Source organism: Triturus cristatus, chromosome 6, assembly GCF_964204655.1.
Source record: "Triturus cristatus chromosome 6, aTriCri1.1, whole genome shotgun sequence".
Taxonomy (NCBI): Eukaryota; Metazoa; Chordata; class Amphibia; order Caudata; family Salamandridae; genus Triturus; species Triturus cristatus.
Window position 1 is genome coordinate 167112232 of NC_140589.1, and position 17890 is coordinate 167130121.

A 17890-nucleotide genomic window follows, 5' to 3' on the forward strand; every position below is an offset into this window, starting at 1 on the left:
GCTCTTTAGTTGAGTTTTTAGCTGCTGAAATCTGGGCAACGTAATGCTTTTGTTTGGCTTCGCGTAACATGCGTTTGTATGAGGCTAAACTTGCCAGATATAGCAATTTTTTCTCCTCAGTATAATCCTTCCTCCAATTACGTTCGAATCTCTTACAAGTACATTTTTGTACTTTAAGATCGCTCGAATACCAGGGGGCTGAGGGCACCATTCTTTTAAAAATTGCTTGTTTGGGGGGAGCGAGGTCTGCACAGGCCTTCATGAGCCATTTTGTGTAAGACAATGCAGCCTCATCCATGTTGCTGGCAATGGGTATGGAAGAGGTGGTCAGTGCTTTGGATAGAGTCTCTGAGTCCTCCCTGTTCCAGGCTCTGACTTCTTTCCGATCAGTCTGGTGCTGGCCATTGGCTGTGTGGGGTGTAGGACTGAGATTGAAGCAAACTCCTGCGTGGTCTGACCAGGCCAGAGGTAACAAAGCTGAGAAGGATAGTTCAGGGGTGTTAGAAAAAACCCCGTCAAGAGTGTGTCCAGCCAGATGCGAGGGGCCCGTTACTTGCTGTACCATCTCTGCTGTTTCCATGAAATTTAGGAGGCGAGCCGTGTCTGGCTCGTCCACCTGCTCGAGGTAAAAATTGAAATCCCCTAGTATGGTGTGTGAGTTCCCAAACAGCGCATCCTCTACAAGGGTTCCTAACGTGGGAAAGAACGAATGTTTAGCTCCAGGGGGTCTGTAAATAAGGATGCCTTTGAAAGAAAAATTATTAGTTAGCCTAAGATTAAATGCGAGTGCTTCGCAAGCCGGCAGGGAAAGTGCTTTGAAAGTTCCCAAAAATGCGCTATGATAAAGAATGGCCAGGCCTCCGCCCCTCTTGTTAGGTCGGTTGAGAACTTCGCAATGAAAACCAGGGGGGGTAGCTTTGACTAAGTCTGGACCGGATGCCTCATCCGTCCAGGTTTCTGTGATAAAAGCGATTTTAATATCTAAATTCATCAACAGTTGAGCACATTCAATGCTGTGCTTCACCAGAGATCTGGTATTTATAAGAATACAAGAAACGGGCTCCCCCACCGCGCCAGTTGAGAGTTCGCTCTCTGGCAGGGCCTTGCTGGGTCCTGAGCATATAAGTGGGAAAGGCGTTGAGCAGTTAGGGCAGGAGCCAGGGGGCTGAGAAACGCCAGACTCAGCCGGCCGACGAGTACATTTGCCATAGTTACACAAAGATTTCGGGTGATCCAGCTTAGGATACTCCATGATCAGACATCTCCGGGACAGTTTTGGCGAGAATAGGAACTAGACCTGACGACCGTTGTATGAGGGGTTGTGGACAGCAGGCTACATTCTACCATACCCTGTGGACTTGCCCAAGGATACGTGCCCTTTGGGAGGGAGCCTCAGACCACATGTGTACGGCTTTGGGGAAGGAAGTAATATTAACACCACAGCTGGGACTGTTGATTGTTTGGGAGGCGACCGATGTCACGGAGGTTGAACAGAAATTCACGACACTGGGATACACGCTGGTGAAACGGGAGCTGGCTAGAGGCTGGGGGGGAGTGAACCCACCACTTGTCACCTTGTGGGCCAAAGAAATGGATAGATGTATGTTGGCGGAGACTGAGGTTTTTAAGGCTCGGGGGTGTCCCAAGAAATGGGATAGGAAGTGGTCACACTGGAATAAACATCGAGGGGAGGCCTGTGTGCCACCTACTGTTGAAATGGGGATGCATAGACCAGCAAGTCTTGTAGGAAATGCTTAATGTGTAACCAAAAGTAATGTCTGCTTACCTATCTTGTTGATAACCTTGAATATGTCGTCCAATTATGTTATGTATGGCTGTGATTGAAAACAATAAACAAAGTTTAAAAAAAAAAAGACTTACCTGGTCCCACCCTGGACCTACATCTGGCTGGTGCATTTACTGATTTTCCTCTTCATGTCGATTGGGTTTGTGACAGTGTTCTTTTTGCTAATCAGTGGTCATTTCATGCCAGAACGCTGTGCAATGAACTTGGATGATGGAATTCTGGCTCTCCATACATCGTACCATATCATGAAACGTGATCAAGCCCTTGTGAACATTTCGACTTTCCCTGTTGCTGATGGCATAGTTTGGGATAAAGTTGCTTTCGAAATCCATGGTCCGACAGAATTCCTCAACATTCCATACATATTTTGCGTTTCCTTAGGAGATGTGGCATTCATTCTGATGATTGGGATGTACAGGCAGTACATTCACTATTTTTTTATTTAAAGTACCATGCTGCGTTTGATGCTGAAGATTTGTATTTAAATTCTGCCAATTACGCTGAGTTAATCTGTTTCCAACATTATGGTCATCATTTCTTGCATAAAATGCACATGTTAAGACCTGTTTTTAATTTTATGCAGTGGGAACTTTGTCCTACTCCCCAAAAGGGGAGTTCCACCACACTTTAAAATAAGTTCACATATTTTACTGATTACAACACGTCCAACTCAGAGTCCTATTTCTTTAAATTGCAATTGCCTCCTCAATCTAAATTTATGTTGACGCACACAAAGTTAATATATATTCCAATCCATTTAGATCTGAATTGGCCTTACAGGGTTACAAACACTGGAAGGCTACCATTGCATTGAAATCAATTTGGGTTACCAAGCCTTGACAGGTCATGGGTACCGAAGCTTTACATCGTGCCTGTCTCATTCCGACTCAAATATTATTTTGAAATAACCCTGTGCACCAATATACTTGTTTTGGCTTGGCTACCGCCATAAAATTGAATATTCCATCCATTCCCTCATTGGCTGAGTATGATAATTGGTGTAAACACACAAATCATACTATCGTCGAACTACAAGCACTGTTTCGAAATGGCGATTTAAATATCTCTGATGTTGACCTTACGGGATGGTTGTTGTGGCAAACCAATGTCAATGCCTGTCAACTGAAATTTCATAATGCAGCAACCGGCTTCACTCAAACTAGACCTGATCCACGTTTCCCGCATTCACATGCAGTCCCCGCATACTCAGTGAGGAAACTGTCAGCAATGGTTGCAACACTCTACACTGTCGTTGGTAAAACACCACCTGTCTCTCTTGTTGAGCGACATTAATTTGGCTGATTTTATCTTGGGTCCTAAATCACCAAGATCAAAAAGATGTATCTATGAAGCTTATAATGAATTATGGAAACTATCGCGGATGGAAGCAGCGTTCCGCCTGCGCCAAATTGATAAAGCAAATTTGGAGAAAGTTCTTGCAGTGGTCGACAATAGCATTAATATATTGTCTTCCCGTATTTACACGTTAGATAATATTGTTTAATCTGTTATTGATATTGTTCAAAGTGAGGTATCTATGTTAGACCATGGTAAAAATCAATTGCGATCTGTTGCAAACTCTCAAAGTGGGTAAAGTACCATGTTATTATTTGAACTCTTCTGAATTGTTTATGCCGTTTAATTTGACAGACAAAGGTTAATGCCCATGAAAGATGCTACATAGACATTGATGCACATAGAACAGTTAGAACATTTATCATTTTCCGTAGCGGAAACTGATTCAGCTGTATGGTTAATTCGTTGCGTTATTTCTCTGCCCTTCTCACTTTTTCAGCTTAAATCTTGCATGAAACACTTCCTGATAGGCCACTTTGAACTCTTGGGTATTATGTTTCTTCATGAATTATGGTCCTTGCCTTTCACCTACAGATGTCAACGGGAGAATAAGGAAGTTTTCCTGACGGGGGAGGAGTACGATTCCACTGTAGGACATTCCTTAGTTTGCAAACATGTTAAATTGCACGCCGCTTGTAACGTGTCCGCTGCTAATCTTGCTTGTTTTTTGAAAGGTACGCCAGTCCCAGCGATAATTCCCACACTCACATTGCTTTCAAATGGCAGTTATCTTTTTATGAATAACCACGACTGCTGTGGCTTACGGGCAGGCATCGCGTACATAGTAACCGTTTCACAACGTGTTACTTGTTGTAGCAATGTGCTTTTTCTGCCCCCGCATGGGAGTGTAGATAGTTCTCTTTGGCCTTCTATTCCGACTTTGAAAACAGATTTCAATAAACTAAGCGGACTCAAATCGCTATTGTTTCAACAGGCAGTGGCTCTTACTTCAGCTCGAAAGACCGTCGAATTGCAGGTGGCGAGAACGTCTGGTGAGATTCAGTCACTCCTGAATACGAATCTCCCACTCCATTTTGGGGAACTGATACATCAAATATTTAATGCGTCTGACACAGAAGGCCTTGCTAATTTTTTCTAACTTGTGGGCCTTTTGACCTTTTTTCAGACGATTTTTGGAGTAATACCAGCCTTTATCCATTCTATTTTTTACAGTGCCTTTGGAGGGATCCCCTTAATACTAGCGCTGGCAAATTGTGTGCTGATACTTCTGCTCCTGCTATGCAATGGTTGCCCATCTTGTGGTACTGCGCAGACCTGGCCAATTGCAACTGTACCGTGACCGAATGCAACACCTTTTTGGATGCTGGCCATTGACGATGCTTGGCGTAAGTTATGGGCTAACTTTTCCCTTTGCCTACTTCACTTGAGTGCAACCAGTGTTCTTCTGCAGGTGGTGCCCTTTCTATTGGGCCTTGGATCTGTGCCTCTCCAATACGTCATGCGCAGACTATGATCTGTTGGTGGGTCCGTTACTAGCCCATTACCAGGACTGTTCTGGGAAAGGCCGTTTGATGCGTGCAGCTGCACTTGGAGTGTTGGCTGAGTGGAATACCTGTGCCGCTGCACAGCGCCTTTTACAACATTTTGTTTCATCGAATATCACACAGGTTGCCCGGATATGCACTTGGAAGCATCGGATTATGAGGAACACGTGTGTCCTTTCGAACTGCTTAAATGGATGGCATCCCTTTTTGCTACGAACGATAGGGATGACCTTTTGGAACAAATTGCATTCTTAAGTTCAATGGATTTGATAGATTATCCAAATCTGCATTAATCATGCTTTCAACAAAACATTTTTTTCCCCTTCTTGTAATTTTTCCGATTTGGCCATTTCTGAGCGTTTCCAAACGCTGCTTATATTTTGAACTCTGTTTAAGTCTTTTATCTATATACTACAACCTGACCAAGGGGAGGGTGTCATATGGCCGATAGAGTCATTGTTGACACCGCTAAGTTAGCATGAGCTCTGCTGACATGATACTGCTTTTGCGCATGTTACTGCAAAACTCTGTTTATGCCTTTCACATGAGAACCATCTGCTTTGTGTGTTCTTAGTCTGTTCCTGGAGTTTAGTCTGAACGCCGTGAGCATGATCGATAAACAATGCCCCTTGTTATTCTGTTCTGGTCCGTCCCTAGCAACTAGACAAAACATGCTAACGCACCTGGGGCTGCTGGAACAATCGTGCTTTGATATTATGGGGATGCATGTTGGATTGACACACACTTGGAGAGGGACCTTTCTAGGGAGAAGAGCCAAGCGGTTCCTATGATGTAGATACTCCATATAGGCACTAAGGTATGGGGTCTGCTGACAAAGCCCACAGGTCTTCTATCATATAATAATACTTTTCTTGGCAAGGGGAGGGTGGTTAAGCCTTGTAGTCCCTTCTCCACTGTCTTTATTAGATGACCTCTCCCTTCATAATCTATGGACTTGCAAAAAGGCTAATTGCCTTAGGTTTCATGCGTTTTGCTGCTGGTAGTGGCTCCTATACTGTGTTATAGAGCACGATAGTTAAAATAAACATTTTAAACTATAATAGTGTCAATTCTTACTGTATTCTTATTCGTATGAGTGAGTGAGCGAAAGGGTATGTCTTGCTACAGCGATTCCTGAGAGTCAGGAGTGTTGTGTTCTGGGGTGTCTAATCATTTGTTACTTCATGATTGTATAGGAGAGCGAGTGAGCCACTACAGCTAGTCGGTCATGAGATTGTGGGTACTGAGGCTATAGGAAGGCTTAGCCCCTATACAACGAGGTCCCGTATTCCTGTGCATAGTTCTGTGTATGTGCAGAATCCCTGCAGCAGCCCAACTCCGACACCTAACTCTAAATCCCTGATGCCCCAGGTGGGCCCGGCTCCTCAAACTCATCAACCTCTCGCAACTACTTTGGGGAGACTGGTTCAAGCACCTCGACAACTCATTGAGGAACTATAATGTGTATATGTATATTTTCAATTATTATTTAACAAAGGGGGTTATGTAGTGCCTTGTAAGTTCGCTAGCGGTACTCTTCTGGTCTCTGATGGACACCATAGGAGAATGACATAATCTTTTGGGTGTGTCTGGGTGGGGAAACTTCCTTTTGAACGAAGCCGGAATCACGCTGTGCCAACACAGCGCCGGCAATAGAACAAACACAGCATTAGCACGCATTTGTTCTGCACGAAAGTCGTAGCAACTTGGTTTTAGGGGGGGGCGCATTGGTGGAATGGTGTAGATTTAAAGTCAGCCACTTTCCCCACTGATGCACAGATTGGAGTTGGAATAGTAAATTAAACTATTCCAACATTCAGCACCCCCCTAAGGCAAGTAATTAAACCAACTTGTGTGCTGAAAAAATGCATCCTAAAGATGCATTCATAAAAAGACAGCGTTCAGAACGCATGCGTCCTGAATGCATGCGGAATACCATTGTACATTCATCTGGGTGTGGCTAATAAAGTTTATGACGCAGTGAGTGCAGTTAACGATTGCACTCCGAAGAATAAAGACATGTATGGGAGTGCTGGAGACTTCAAGGGTTCAGGGATAAGGTCCTACCGATTCTTTGAGAGGTCACACGGTGCCGGTGGAGGCCTCGATCAGTCGCTGCCTAATGGGGACACTGCTGATACCTAAATGTGGTGCACAAATGTCTTACCGGTTTACTCTCATGGGATTGGTGCTCGGAACGTGGCGAGTAGCTATCCACTGGCTACAGCCCGCCACAACATCGGTTTGGAAATGGACAGATATCTGCAAATGGACAGATATCTGCATGAATGGCGTGTGGCTGAGGAGAGGCAACTTTGTGTAGTATGTACCATAGAATGCCTATATCTGTCTTCTTTTCCTCCCCCGCCCTCCCTCCTACCCCTCTTTGCCATCTCTGTATGCTCCTGTTCCCCTGGACTCACATTTATGACAGGATACTGGGGATGCGGGTTATCCACCATCAGAGGATCTAACCACAGTCGAGGAGTGTCTTTACTCATGGTTTCATTTACTTTAGATGTTTTAAACAGTTCTACTGTTTAGCCTAGGTGCTGATGCTGTTTTGCTGTTATTGCGTTGCTTTTGCTGTGTACGATGATAATCCTCGATTATGTTGACATTTTGTGTATTGATGCATTGCGCCTCTTATGTGCGCAGCTTGCAACAAACAAAATTAAAAAAAGCCCTTTTGTGGTCTCAAACAGACTGAATCTGAAAATCAGACCTTTTGCAAATGCAAAAAGGCTTCAAACATCCGCCCTCTGTGTTCAGTATGTTCAGTTGTATTGGGTGGAAATTCCATTGTTTGCCAATTGCTGCTGCAGGTGAAGCTGACCGGTTAGTCTGTACAATACTGGGTACTTGACCGAATGAACAGTTTTACTTTACCATCAGGTATGTCCTCAGTCCCCTGCTCCTACCATGACTTGCCAGCAGCATTTCTGGTGATTACATGGAAGGCATCTCAAACATGCAGCGTTGTTTGTAAAACCTTCTGGAGGAATACCTCTTTCCTTTATCTGCATTCAGAAGAGAAAACAAAAGGCTGCTCGATATTTTAGCAATGTCTGCAAAACAATTATCAAACCCTGCTGCATGAGTGCAACCTAAGCTTGAGAGTGTACTGAAAAACATTACTGGACCACAGAAATGTCATGCTCTGTGAAAGGCTGTGTTGGACTTGGCCCTTTCTGCAGGGTCATCCCTGAAATTTTTGCCTTCCTCCTGTTTTTTCGCTGACCCGTTTTTGTTGGTTTTATGACTCTGGGCACTTTACCACTGCTGATCAGTGCTACAGTGCATATGCTCTCCCTATTGTAAATTGATGTATGGATTAGTGACTCCATAATTGGGTTATTTGATTTACTTGTCAGACCCTTGTACAGTGCACCATGGGTGCCCAGGGCTTGTTAATCAAATGCTGCTAGTGGGCTTGCAGCACTGGTTGTGCCAACCACCGAAGCAGCCTGTTAAAGTGTGTCGAAGGCTTGCTATTGCAGAGCCTGTGTGCAGTCTGTTACTGCCATGCTGACTGGGCAAGTGCACCCACTTGCCAGTCCCTAAACCTTCCCTTTTCTGCATATTAGTCACCCCTATGGTAGGCCCAAGGGCAGGGTGCATTGTAAGTATAAGGTAGGACAATCCCTGGTGTGTGTGGCATGTCCTAATAGTGAATTACAGCCATTATTGTTTTTCAGTATTGCAAGGCTACCTGTTCCCCATAGACCAGAATATCAGTTTGATTATTACATCTTATAATCCTAACTGACTCAGGGAACATGGTAGAAATTCGAGTTTAGTATGCCTGAACTCAGAATGATAAAATACATCTTTTAGTTAAGTTGGTTTTAACATTCTGTGTTTGAAAATACCACTTTTAGAAAGTATGTATTTTCTTGTCTAACCATCCAAACCTGCCTCTGCTAGGTTGTGTATTCCTTGTGTGGAGTTTGAGTGACAGGGGCTGAGGGATTCCAGGAGACAGGGTGATTCAGCACAGGACTGAGTAGAGAGATCTGCATGCAGATGGGTGGGAGGAGTTGCACCTGGGACCTGAATAGGGCTGTGCCTTCCCTCCACAATGCTGGCTCCACCTCCTGTGGTGTGTCTGATGTCTCTGCCCTGCACTGTGAAAGGAAAGAAGGAAACAAGAAGGAACCTTTGCTGAGGAGATGAACCAGAGAGACTTTGGAGAGACTATCCCTAAACTTGAGGGATTGGCCTGCAGTGGTTGCCTGACTGCCAAAGAGAGGAGAAGGAACTTTGTGTGCTTTATTCAATTTCAATTTCAAAAATCTTTATTTCGGTTCTTTTAAACCATACAAGATACATTTAAACACATACAATTTCCATGTACAGATAGTGCAGCAATACTGTTACAATATTTATAAATGGGGAAATAAAAAGAAAAAAGGGCTTGTGTATGACCTGTCGTCACTATAACTAAAAACATAAATACATTTGTAAATATTTTAAAATAGGCATCATATTAAAAATTAAGATAGCACTAATATAAAACCCCTATTCCATCATCTGTTTGTTTGTGCTTTCGTTCCTAGAACATTTAAAAAAAACAATTAATAATACTTTCTGATTAATATAATATGATGCACAATCAAGACTCCCTTATTACCATTTATATCTACATGCACGTGCTAGGTTCATTAAGTATTACCCTGGAAATGCTTAATCATGTTCGCTACAGCTTCAGTCCTGCTTTGGCCCTTAAAAAACTTACAGCTAGTAGAAATTTACTTACAGTAAATACAGTTAATTGTGCTGTCAGTTTTTAGTATTCTTTCTGCCTCTTTACAAGACTTAATTCCCATATTTATACAAAAGGGTTTAGTCCATTTCTTTCTAGGCTTGACATATGCAGGACAAAAGAATAATACATGCAAATCATTTTCTTTAACCTTATTTGGGCATAGAGAACACAAGTCATTGCCTATTCCAGCATGATTGATAGCCCATCGTGATGTAATTGCATTTATATAAAGTACACCATATCTAAACTTCATATATAAAGTTTTTGCTAGTTGAGGACACACCTCATTTAGAAAGGGCTCAAATTCTGCAACGTTCTTAAACAAAAGGAACCTAGTCGTTAGCGGTCTATTAGGTAGACCATATAGCACACTATTTTAAATATAGGCCCAAAAGGTAGATTTTAGCAGTTTCTTTGAGGCTAAAGACAGCAAAGTTGGGTCGTCCCAATAAAGGGATAGGCCCAGCTTCCTAAACCATGAAAAAACATGTCTAAGCCACAGAATACTCCTATTCTGATCTATCTTCAGGATCTCCTCTAGGCCTACCTTGCAGTGTAACAATTCTGTTGTTGACCAAAGTCTTACCCAGAATATAAGGGGTGTTAGTCGTGCATAGTGGTCATAGTGGTCAGTGTGTTTGACATTCAAATCCAAGGTAATTGGACTTAGTGGTGCTCGTACGGGGAGACTTGAAAGCATTCTATAAAATGTATTTTCCCCCACTTCAAAATTCTTTTTGCATTAAGGCCCCCATATTTCAGCCCCATAAAGTGCGGCTGCTTGGGCTTTATATTTAAACACCTCCAGGGCTGGGGAAATGCTTTGGAGAAACTGCTCCTATGCTTTTTCATTGTCGGCAGAGAGTTTTGGAGCAGAGCTATCTTGCTTTTTTCCATTTGTGACTTCCAGGATAGCTTTGCGTCCAAAAATATACCCAAATAGGTAAAACTCTGCACATACTCCAACTTTTGACTATTTAATACTATGTTTTTTTAAAAACGTTTTATGGGGATTTATGGCCATATACTTCGTTTTAGTGGTGTTTATTTCAAGGCCTTTTGTTATACAGTAAGTATGGAAGGAGTCTAATAGGCTTTGCAATCCTTTTGGTGTTTGTGATATTAATATGGTGTCGTCAGCAAATAGAAGTGCTGGCACCGAATCTCCACCCAATTTGGGTGCATCGTTCTGGCAACCATTCAAAAAGTTGGGGATATCATTTACATACAATGAAAATAAAGTTGGTGCCAGTACACATCCTTGACTAAACCCCTTTTTATAGGGATTGCTTCAGAAAGTTCGCCCCTCGGACCCCATCTTACTTTTTCATAATTATCTTCATGTAGCCTTATTATTTGCTCTAGCAAATCACCAGGCACCCCTTGACATCTCAACGAATCCCATAGTAAGTCCCGTGGGATAAGATCAAACGCTGCCTTTAAGTCTACAAAGGCAACGTAGAGGTGACCCTTTCTTATTTTTACATATTTCCAGCAAAGGCATGTGAACCTAAAAACCTGATCCGTTGTGCTGAGTTTTGTTCTAAAACCAGCCTGGAATTTTGAAAGCACATTCTTATCCTCAATCCAAATATATAATCGATTTAAAAAATGACTAGCAAAAATTTTCTGTAAAATATCTATTCAACTAATTGGGTGATAGTTTGCAGGATCATAACGATTGCCTTTTTTAAAGATTGTAATAATTTCAGCCCCTTTCCAAGTTTCGGGGATTGGAGCGCCCGAGGCTATTGCATTACATAAATGATTTATATATGGTCCCCAGATGCTAATATCAGGCTTCAATAGATCGCCCAGGATTTTATCAGGTCCGGGAGCTTTCCCTAATTTTTTTTTTTTTTTTAAACCGTTTATTACAGAATCCAAAAGATATACAAAGATGGGCCTACAACCTTCAGGCCGGCCGCTAGCAAACAGGAGAAGCATATAATACAAGCAGTGGAACACACACTGCGGCAGAAGAGAGATCACAGGAGTTAAAAGAAGCATTGGAAGCCACACCATCCGAACCCCACACAACGGTTTCATTTTTATATAAATAACGAAAAAACAAGTCCACAAGGCAACCCACAATCGAAACAGCAGCATGTGCTCCCCTGGGGGGGACCCTACCGATCCACAGGAATAACAAGGGGGGGATAGGTCGGGACGGAGACAAAGTGGACTCAATGCCCAGAACCAGGAAGGCAAGCAGGCTAAGGAGACGGGACCGGTGACGGATCAAGCGTCCGAGGCGGGGTACAGATTCCCCCACGGTAGGCGTTCCAGGGGCCCCACACTTTCACCCATTTCCCAGGCTTACCTCTCGCAACATACACCACCTTTTCCCGAAACATACACCAATCCATGTTGTCCTTCCACGCCGAGACAGTTGGTGACCTCTGGGAACCCCACAATTGCGCAATATCACGCTTGGCCACCATATATCCCAGAGTCACCCACCACGTCTGCGGCACGGAGTAGTCGGTTGGCTCCCATACATTCAGGAGACATCTCCTCGCCTCGGGAAGCAGCGGCACATGCGTGACTGCCTGCAAAACCGCATGCACACCACGCCAGAATCGCGCCACCTCCGGGCACTCCCACAAAATATGGAGAAAGGTCCCCAAAGAACCACACCCACGCTTACACAACCCGTCCACAGCATAGCCCATACGCATCAGACTCGGCCCCGTAACATAGACCCTATGGAGTATCTTGAGCTGGACGAAGCGAAGGCGAGCCGGTATGGCCACCTCTTTCGGGGAGGCCACCGCAGACACCCAGTCCTCGTCATCCAGCTCCAATCCATCAGCCCCCCACGCCTCACGAAGGCTAGTCAGCAGTCCCGAGCGATCATTGATGAGCTTTTTGTAAATTAGTGAAATCGTGCCGTCCGGTACATGCCCATCCAGCACTCTATCCTCCAGAGGGGAGTACTCCGGGATGGAGGCAACGTCCGGGAATACGGAGCATAACGCATGACGGATCTGCATATATCGAAAGTACTCCCTGTCCTGCAACTGGAATTCCGTCTGCAGCACATCGAACGTTTTGAATCCCCCCCCCTCGTCCAGAGATCGCCCACCCTGCTGATGCCTATCATGTCCCACTTCTCAAAGCCCTTCGAGGTCCACAGGGAGCCCAGCCGCTCAGATGCATATAGTGGCGTCGCCCGGGTCAACCGATCCTTCCACCCCATCGCCAAGTTTGCCGCGTGCCACACTCGTACCATGACCCGCGTAGGGCCCGTCAGACGTGCGTCGAGCGAGCTAGAATAAAGCGCCCGATTATAGTCGCCACCCGGCAGTAACAGTTTATCCATCTCAAAGGCCGGGTTTAGAGCGGGTCCGTAAAGGCCGTGATTTATCGCAGCCAGCTAGGAGGCCCAGTAATATGGCTTGATATCTGGGAGGGCAACCCCCCCGTCGTACCACGGGAGCGTCAGCTTCGCCAGGGCGATACGCGGCCTACCCTCCCAGAACAGGCGGCGCTGCAAACTCTCCACCTCGCGAAAGTAGCGCGCCGGGACAACGTCCATCGTATTCTGTAAAGCGTACAGGAAACGTGGCAGCGACATCATCTTAAACAATGCCGCCCGGCCGAGCGGCTAGAGCGGCAAGCGCCTCCAACAGGCCACGTCATCCTTCAGGCGCTGGAGGGGGGGAAGCAAGTTCTGTTTATATCGGGCCTCCGCGTCCAGGGTAATGAAGATACCCAGGTACCTAAATCCCTGCGGGGCGATCTGGATAGGACAACCCCGCGGAAGGATAGGGACATCCCCAGAAAGGACATACACACAAGAATTAGCCCAATTGATGACCAGGCCGGAGTTGAGGCCAAATGAGTGCAATACATCAACTAGTACAATCAGCGATTTACGCGGGGAAGCCAGGTATAAAAGAATATCATCAGCGTAAAGGGATACGCGATCTTCATACTCGGGGGTCCATCGGAGACCACGGATAGAGGGATGCCACCGCAGCCACTCCGCTAGGGGCTCCAAGGCAAGCGCGAAGAGGAGCGGTGATAACGGGCAGCCCTGCCGCGTGCCCCTGCCCAGCTCAAACGGGGCCGACACTCTACCGTTCACCGCCACCTGCGCCAGCGGTCCGGAATACAACAATTTCACCCAACCGATGAATCCCGGGCCAAACCCAAACTTCGCCAGTGTCGCCCAAATATATGGCCACTCAAGTGTGTCAAACGCCATCGTGGCGTCCAGGGACGCCAAAATGGCCGGCTCTCGTATGAACGGGACCCGCGCGAGCACCCCATGCAAACGCCGCAGGTTGAGCGCAGTGTTGCGATGAGGGATAAAGCCGGACTGATCCTGGTGAATCAGGTCGCACACCACGCCAACCAGCCGATTGGCCAACACCTTGGCGAGAATTTTGGGTTCCGCATTCAGCAGCGAAATGGGCCTGTAGGACGTGACCCGGTCCCGCGGCCTCCCCTCCTTATGAATAACCACGATAGTGGCCAGACGCTGGTCTAGCGGGAGGGAACCCGCCGAACGGGCCGCGAGGAACATAGCACGGAGATGGGGCGCCAGCGTATCCGGCCGCAGCTTGTACAATTCGATGGGAAGACCATTAGGACCCATGGCCTTGCCGGAAGCGACCGAACGTATGGCGAGGGCTCTCTCCTTTTTATCCAGCCACGCAATCAATTTACCAGCCTTATCACCCACATCATACAGTCTCCCCTGTTGCTCTCTACTGAGGCCCCTGGCCGCCTCCGTGACGAGGGCCTTATAGGCCGCTTGCTTGAGTCGGAGAACATGTAATTTGTCGTCCGTCACCCCACATTCTAGATCACCCTCCAACTCGGTTATCTCAGTTTCAACACGGGTCACCTCCTCCCGCTCGCGCTTCCGGGAATGGGAAATAAGGGACAGGGCCTCCCCCCGGAGTACCGTCTTGAACGCCTCCCACAGAGAGACCGCCGATGACACAGACCCCACATTATCGTCAAAATATCGCTTAAGGCATTTAACCAACTCTGCGCGAATGGTGGGGTCACGCAGATACCAGGGATTAATCGGGACCATCCTGCCCTCCCCCCTCGGGAGAATGTCGAAGTGCAACAGGAGCGGGGAGTGGTCTGAAATACCCCGCGCCAAATGGCGCACCTCCCCGACCCTCCCCGCCTGCGCCGCAGGCACCAGGATATAATCTAGCCTCGAGAGACTGCCATGGGCCCCGGAGTGAAAGGTGTACTGTATCTGCGTAGGGTGTTTCAAACGCCAACAATCCACCAGCCCCAAGGTATCCAAGAGGCCGGACAACCACGCTTGGGCACGGGGGAGATCCCTAGGGGGGTGACGGTCCTCAGTTCCGGAAACCACGGCGTTAAAATCCCCCCCAACCACTAGAATCCCCTCCGGAAGGCCAAGGAGGAGGCGCCCTAGATCCGCAAAAGTAGTCGTTTACAACCCTGGCGGGACATAGACAGAAACAAAAACAATCACTCTGCCCTCCATTCTACCCACCAGAACCGTGTAACGTCCCCTGTCATCATGGAGCACCTCATCAACTTCCAACGGGAGCGAGGTCTTAGCCATGATACCCACACCCCTTGAACCAGACGTAAAGCCCGAATGGGCCAGAAGGCGGTAGCCCCGTCGATTCATAGCACGATAGGAGTTTCCAATGAGGTGTGTCTCCTGCAGAAAAACTATATCGGGTGAAATTCGTTTTAGGAACTGCAGGACCACCCCCCGTTTTATCCTGTCTCCCAGTCCATTAACATTCCAGGACAAAAGACTCAGTCCCCTACCCCCCATCATAGCCGAAAGCGATCAATCGTCCCCCCGAGAGCACTTTAGAAATAGCACAACAATACTTTGGCCTTGTGGTACAAATAAACAATACCCCACCCCAACCCAACAGCCCCAACAAAACTCCCCCCTCCCTGCACCCCTGCATGAGCCCAGACAGCCCCCCCAACTTGCAGTGTGCCTGTCGCCCCTGTATAATTGGAACTAGTTAGACCCCCTAGAGGAGGAAAGAGCACCCCCTCAAGACCCCGCACCGCCTCCAAAAGAGGGAAGACGAGTACAACAAACAAAGACCCTAAGCTTGGCCGAAAGTGGCAGAATCATCCGGAGTGAGCCCCCGCATCAGTACCTCAGACCCGGTCCGGCGGGCAGTCTCCTCCCGCAGCCCCCCCCCTGCCATCCCGATCATGACCCCCAGACAAAGTGTCCAGCCAGTCCCCGGCCATTTCAGGACGATCAAAAAAGTGAGTGCGACCATCCACCTCCACACGCAGCCTGGCCGGGAAGAGCATGGCGTATTTTAAGTTCATGCCTCGAAGCCGCCGCTTGACGCCCAAGAAACTCAGTCTCTGCTTCTGGACCGCTTGGGTAAAGTCAGGATAAAAGTTCACCTCCATGTTCTCCAGCTTAATCGGCCCTTGCAGTCTGGAAGCTTGCAGAATCGCATCCCTGTCCCGAAAATTAAAAATACGGGCAATAAGAGGCCGCGGAGGGGCTCCGACCTTCGGTCTGCCCCTGGGAACTCTATGGGCCCTCTCCACGGCAAAGAATTTACTCAGCCCTCGAGGCTGGAGATGGGTAGTGATCAGGTCCTCCACAAAGAGATCCGCTGCCGACTCCTCCCGTCCCTCGGGTACTCCGATGATGCGGATATTATTCCTCCGGGCCCGGCTCTCGGAGTCCTCCAGGCGCCGATCCATGAGCGCACTTGCCTGACGGAGCCGGTGCACCTCCGTTTGAAGGGACGCCACCTCAGTCGTAAGGCCCGACGCGGTGTGGGCCAAAGAATCGACCCGGTCGTTAGTCTTAGAGAGATCAGCTCTCACAAGGTTGACATCAATGAGGACCGCGTCGATTTTATGCGCTAAAGTGTCGAACTGCTGGCCCACCGAGGCCTTCATCTCAGCAATGGCGCGCATGACGTCTTGCAGAGACAGGTCCGCAGGCAACTCCGGGGCATCCGGGGGGCAGTCAGAGGACTTGTGCGATCCGCCGGGAGACCCCTTCGGGAGGGTGTAGCGGTCCATGATGTTGGCCTGATGTGCGGTGCCACGCCGGGTCGACTTGGCCTTCAACCGATCCCCATCCTGCTTCGTGGCCATCGTCGCGGGTCTCACACCCGCACCAGCCACGCAGTGGAGAGCAAGGAACCAAGGCCGCGGGCTCCGGGGGGCCACCCCAGGACGGCAGAGCGGGCCACAGCAGGCAGGCAGGCAGGGTCTCCCAGCGAGGCCACCCCAACACAAAGAGCGCCGTGATCCCACTTGCGATAGCGGCAAGGGGGCGCAAAAGTGAAAGTGAAAGTGTGGGGTACGCGACTCGCCAGGCCCAGCCCGCCGTTGTTGTTCGCTTCACCACTGGGTCGCCCCCAAACGCGAATCCGGGGTCAGGAGCGAAGTAGGCCGCAAACTTCAATCGGTGCTCACTCCGGCACCCGAGGTCCGATTCGAAAACAGGAAACGGGTAGCACCTCGGCTCAGGCTCACCGACACAGTCCCCTCAACCGATGCAGGATGAAGACAGGATAAACGTAGGAGGTTGCGGAGGTCCTCGGGAGCCTCGCACCTACGCGGCCATCTTGGTTGCGCGCTAGGCTCCTCCTCCCAGCTTTCCCTAATTTGACTGCATTAATTGACATTATTGTTTCATTCAAGCTAAAAACTAAATTTAAATCCTTTAAGTTAGGTGCCAAACCATCAATAAGTATGGATTGCCTACTTCTCGATGCAGCATACAGACTAGTAAAATGTTCTACCCAAGTATTTGCATCTAGGTATATGTCTTTGACATCCCTTCCCCTCTTGTTCCCTTTGGCTACAAGCCTCCAAAAACCTAACTGGTCCTTGACCTTGGCTGCGTTGAGTAAATCTGTCCAAATACCATCGTCCCATGTTTTTTTCGCACTATCAAGAGTTTTCTTATATTTATTCATTGTCTCCCTTATACTAGTCATATTGCTGTTTTTTATTGCCGTTATTAATTCAGCCTTAACATCGCGACAAACTTTATCATACCAGGGATTTACTTCTTTGTTTTGGCCTTTGTGTCCTCCTTTCTCCTTCCTTGGAATATTGGAAACAATCGGCATCAGTGCTACCAAAAGATCTTTATGTAGATCTAACAAATGGTCTTTCTCTATTGGTAGTTCTATATGAGGTGCAAAAATATCTGCAAATATATTATAAATATTTGTCAGAGACTCACTATTCCCTAAAATATAAGGCCACTTCAGAGATCGGTGATTGTTACTTAATAGATGATCATCAAAAAAAATGTTACTGTCCTCAGTGTACGGGAGATAAAAAGAGAAGAGCTGATCAGATAACGTCAATTGAAGGGAACGATGATCGTTCTCTGTTCTTGGGTCTATTTTTAAATCAATTGCATAAGGCCAGAGCTCCAACGATACCATTATGTAATCTATATTACTCCAAGAGTTACCTTTACAGAAT

General features: G+C 47.2%; 1 protein-coding gene across 3 annotated transcripts in view; it reads left to right on the forward strand.

The window, feature by feature from the left end:
- LOC146816580 (uncharacterized) overlaps positions 1-17890 on the forward strand; it is a 51264-nt gene that overhangs the window by 19233 nt on the left and 14141 nt on the right. The window contains exon 1 of one of the 3 annotated variants that reach the window (XM_085609134.1): positions 4448-4509. The exons of the other annotated variants lie outside the window; for them this stretch is intronic. Within the exon in view, the coding sequence (XP_085465260.1) occupies positions 4485-4509 (25 nt within the window). The 5' untranslated portion in view covers positions 4448-4484. Of the gene's footprint in view, positions 1-4447; positions 4510-17890 lie in introns of those variants that run through there. 3 annotated transcript variants of the gene reach the window in all.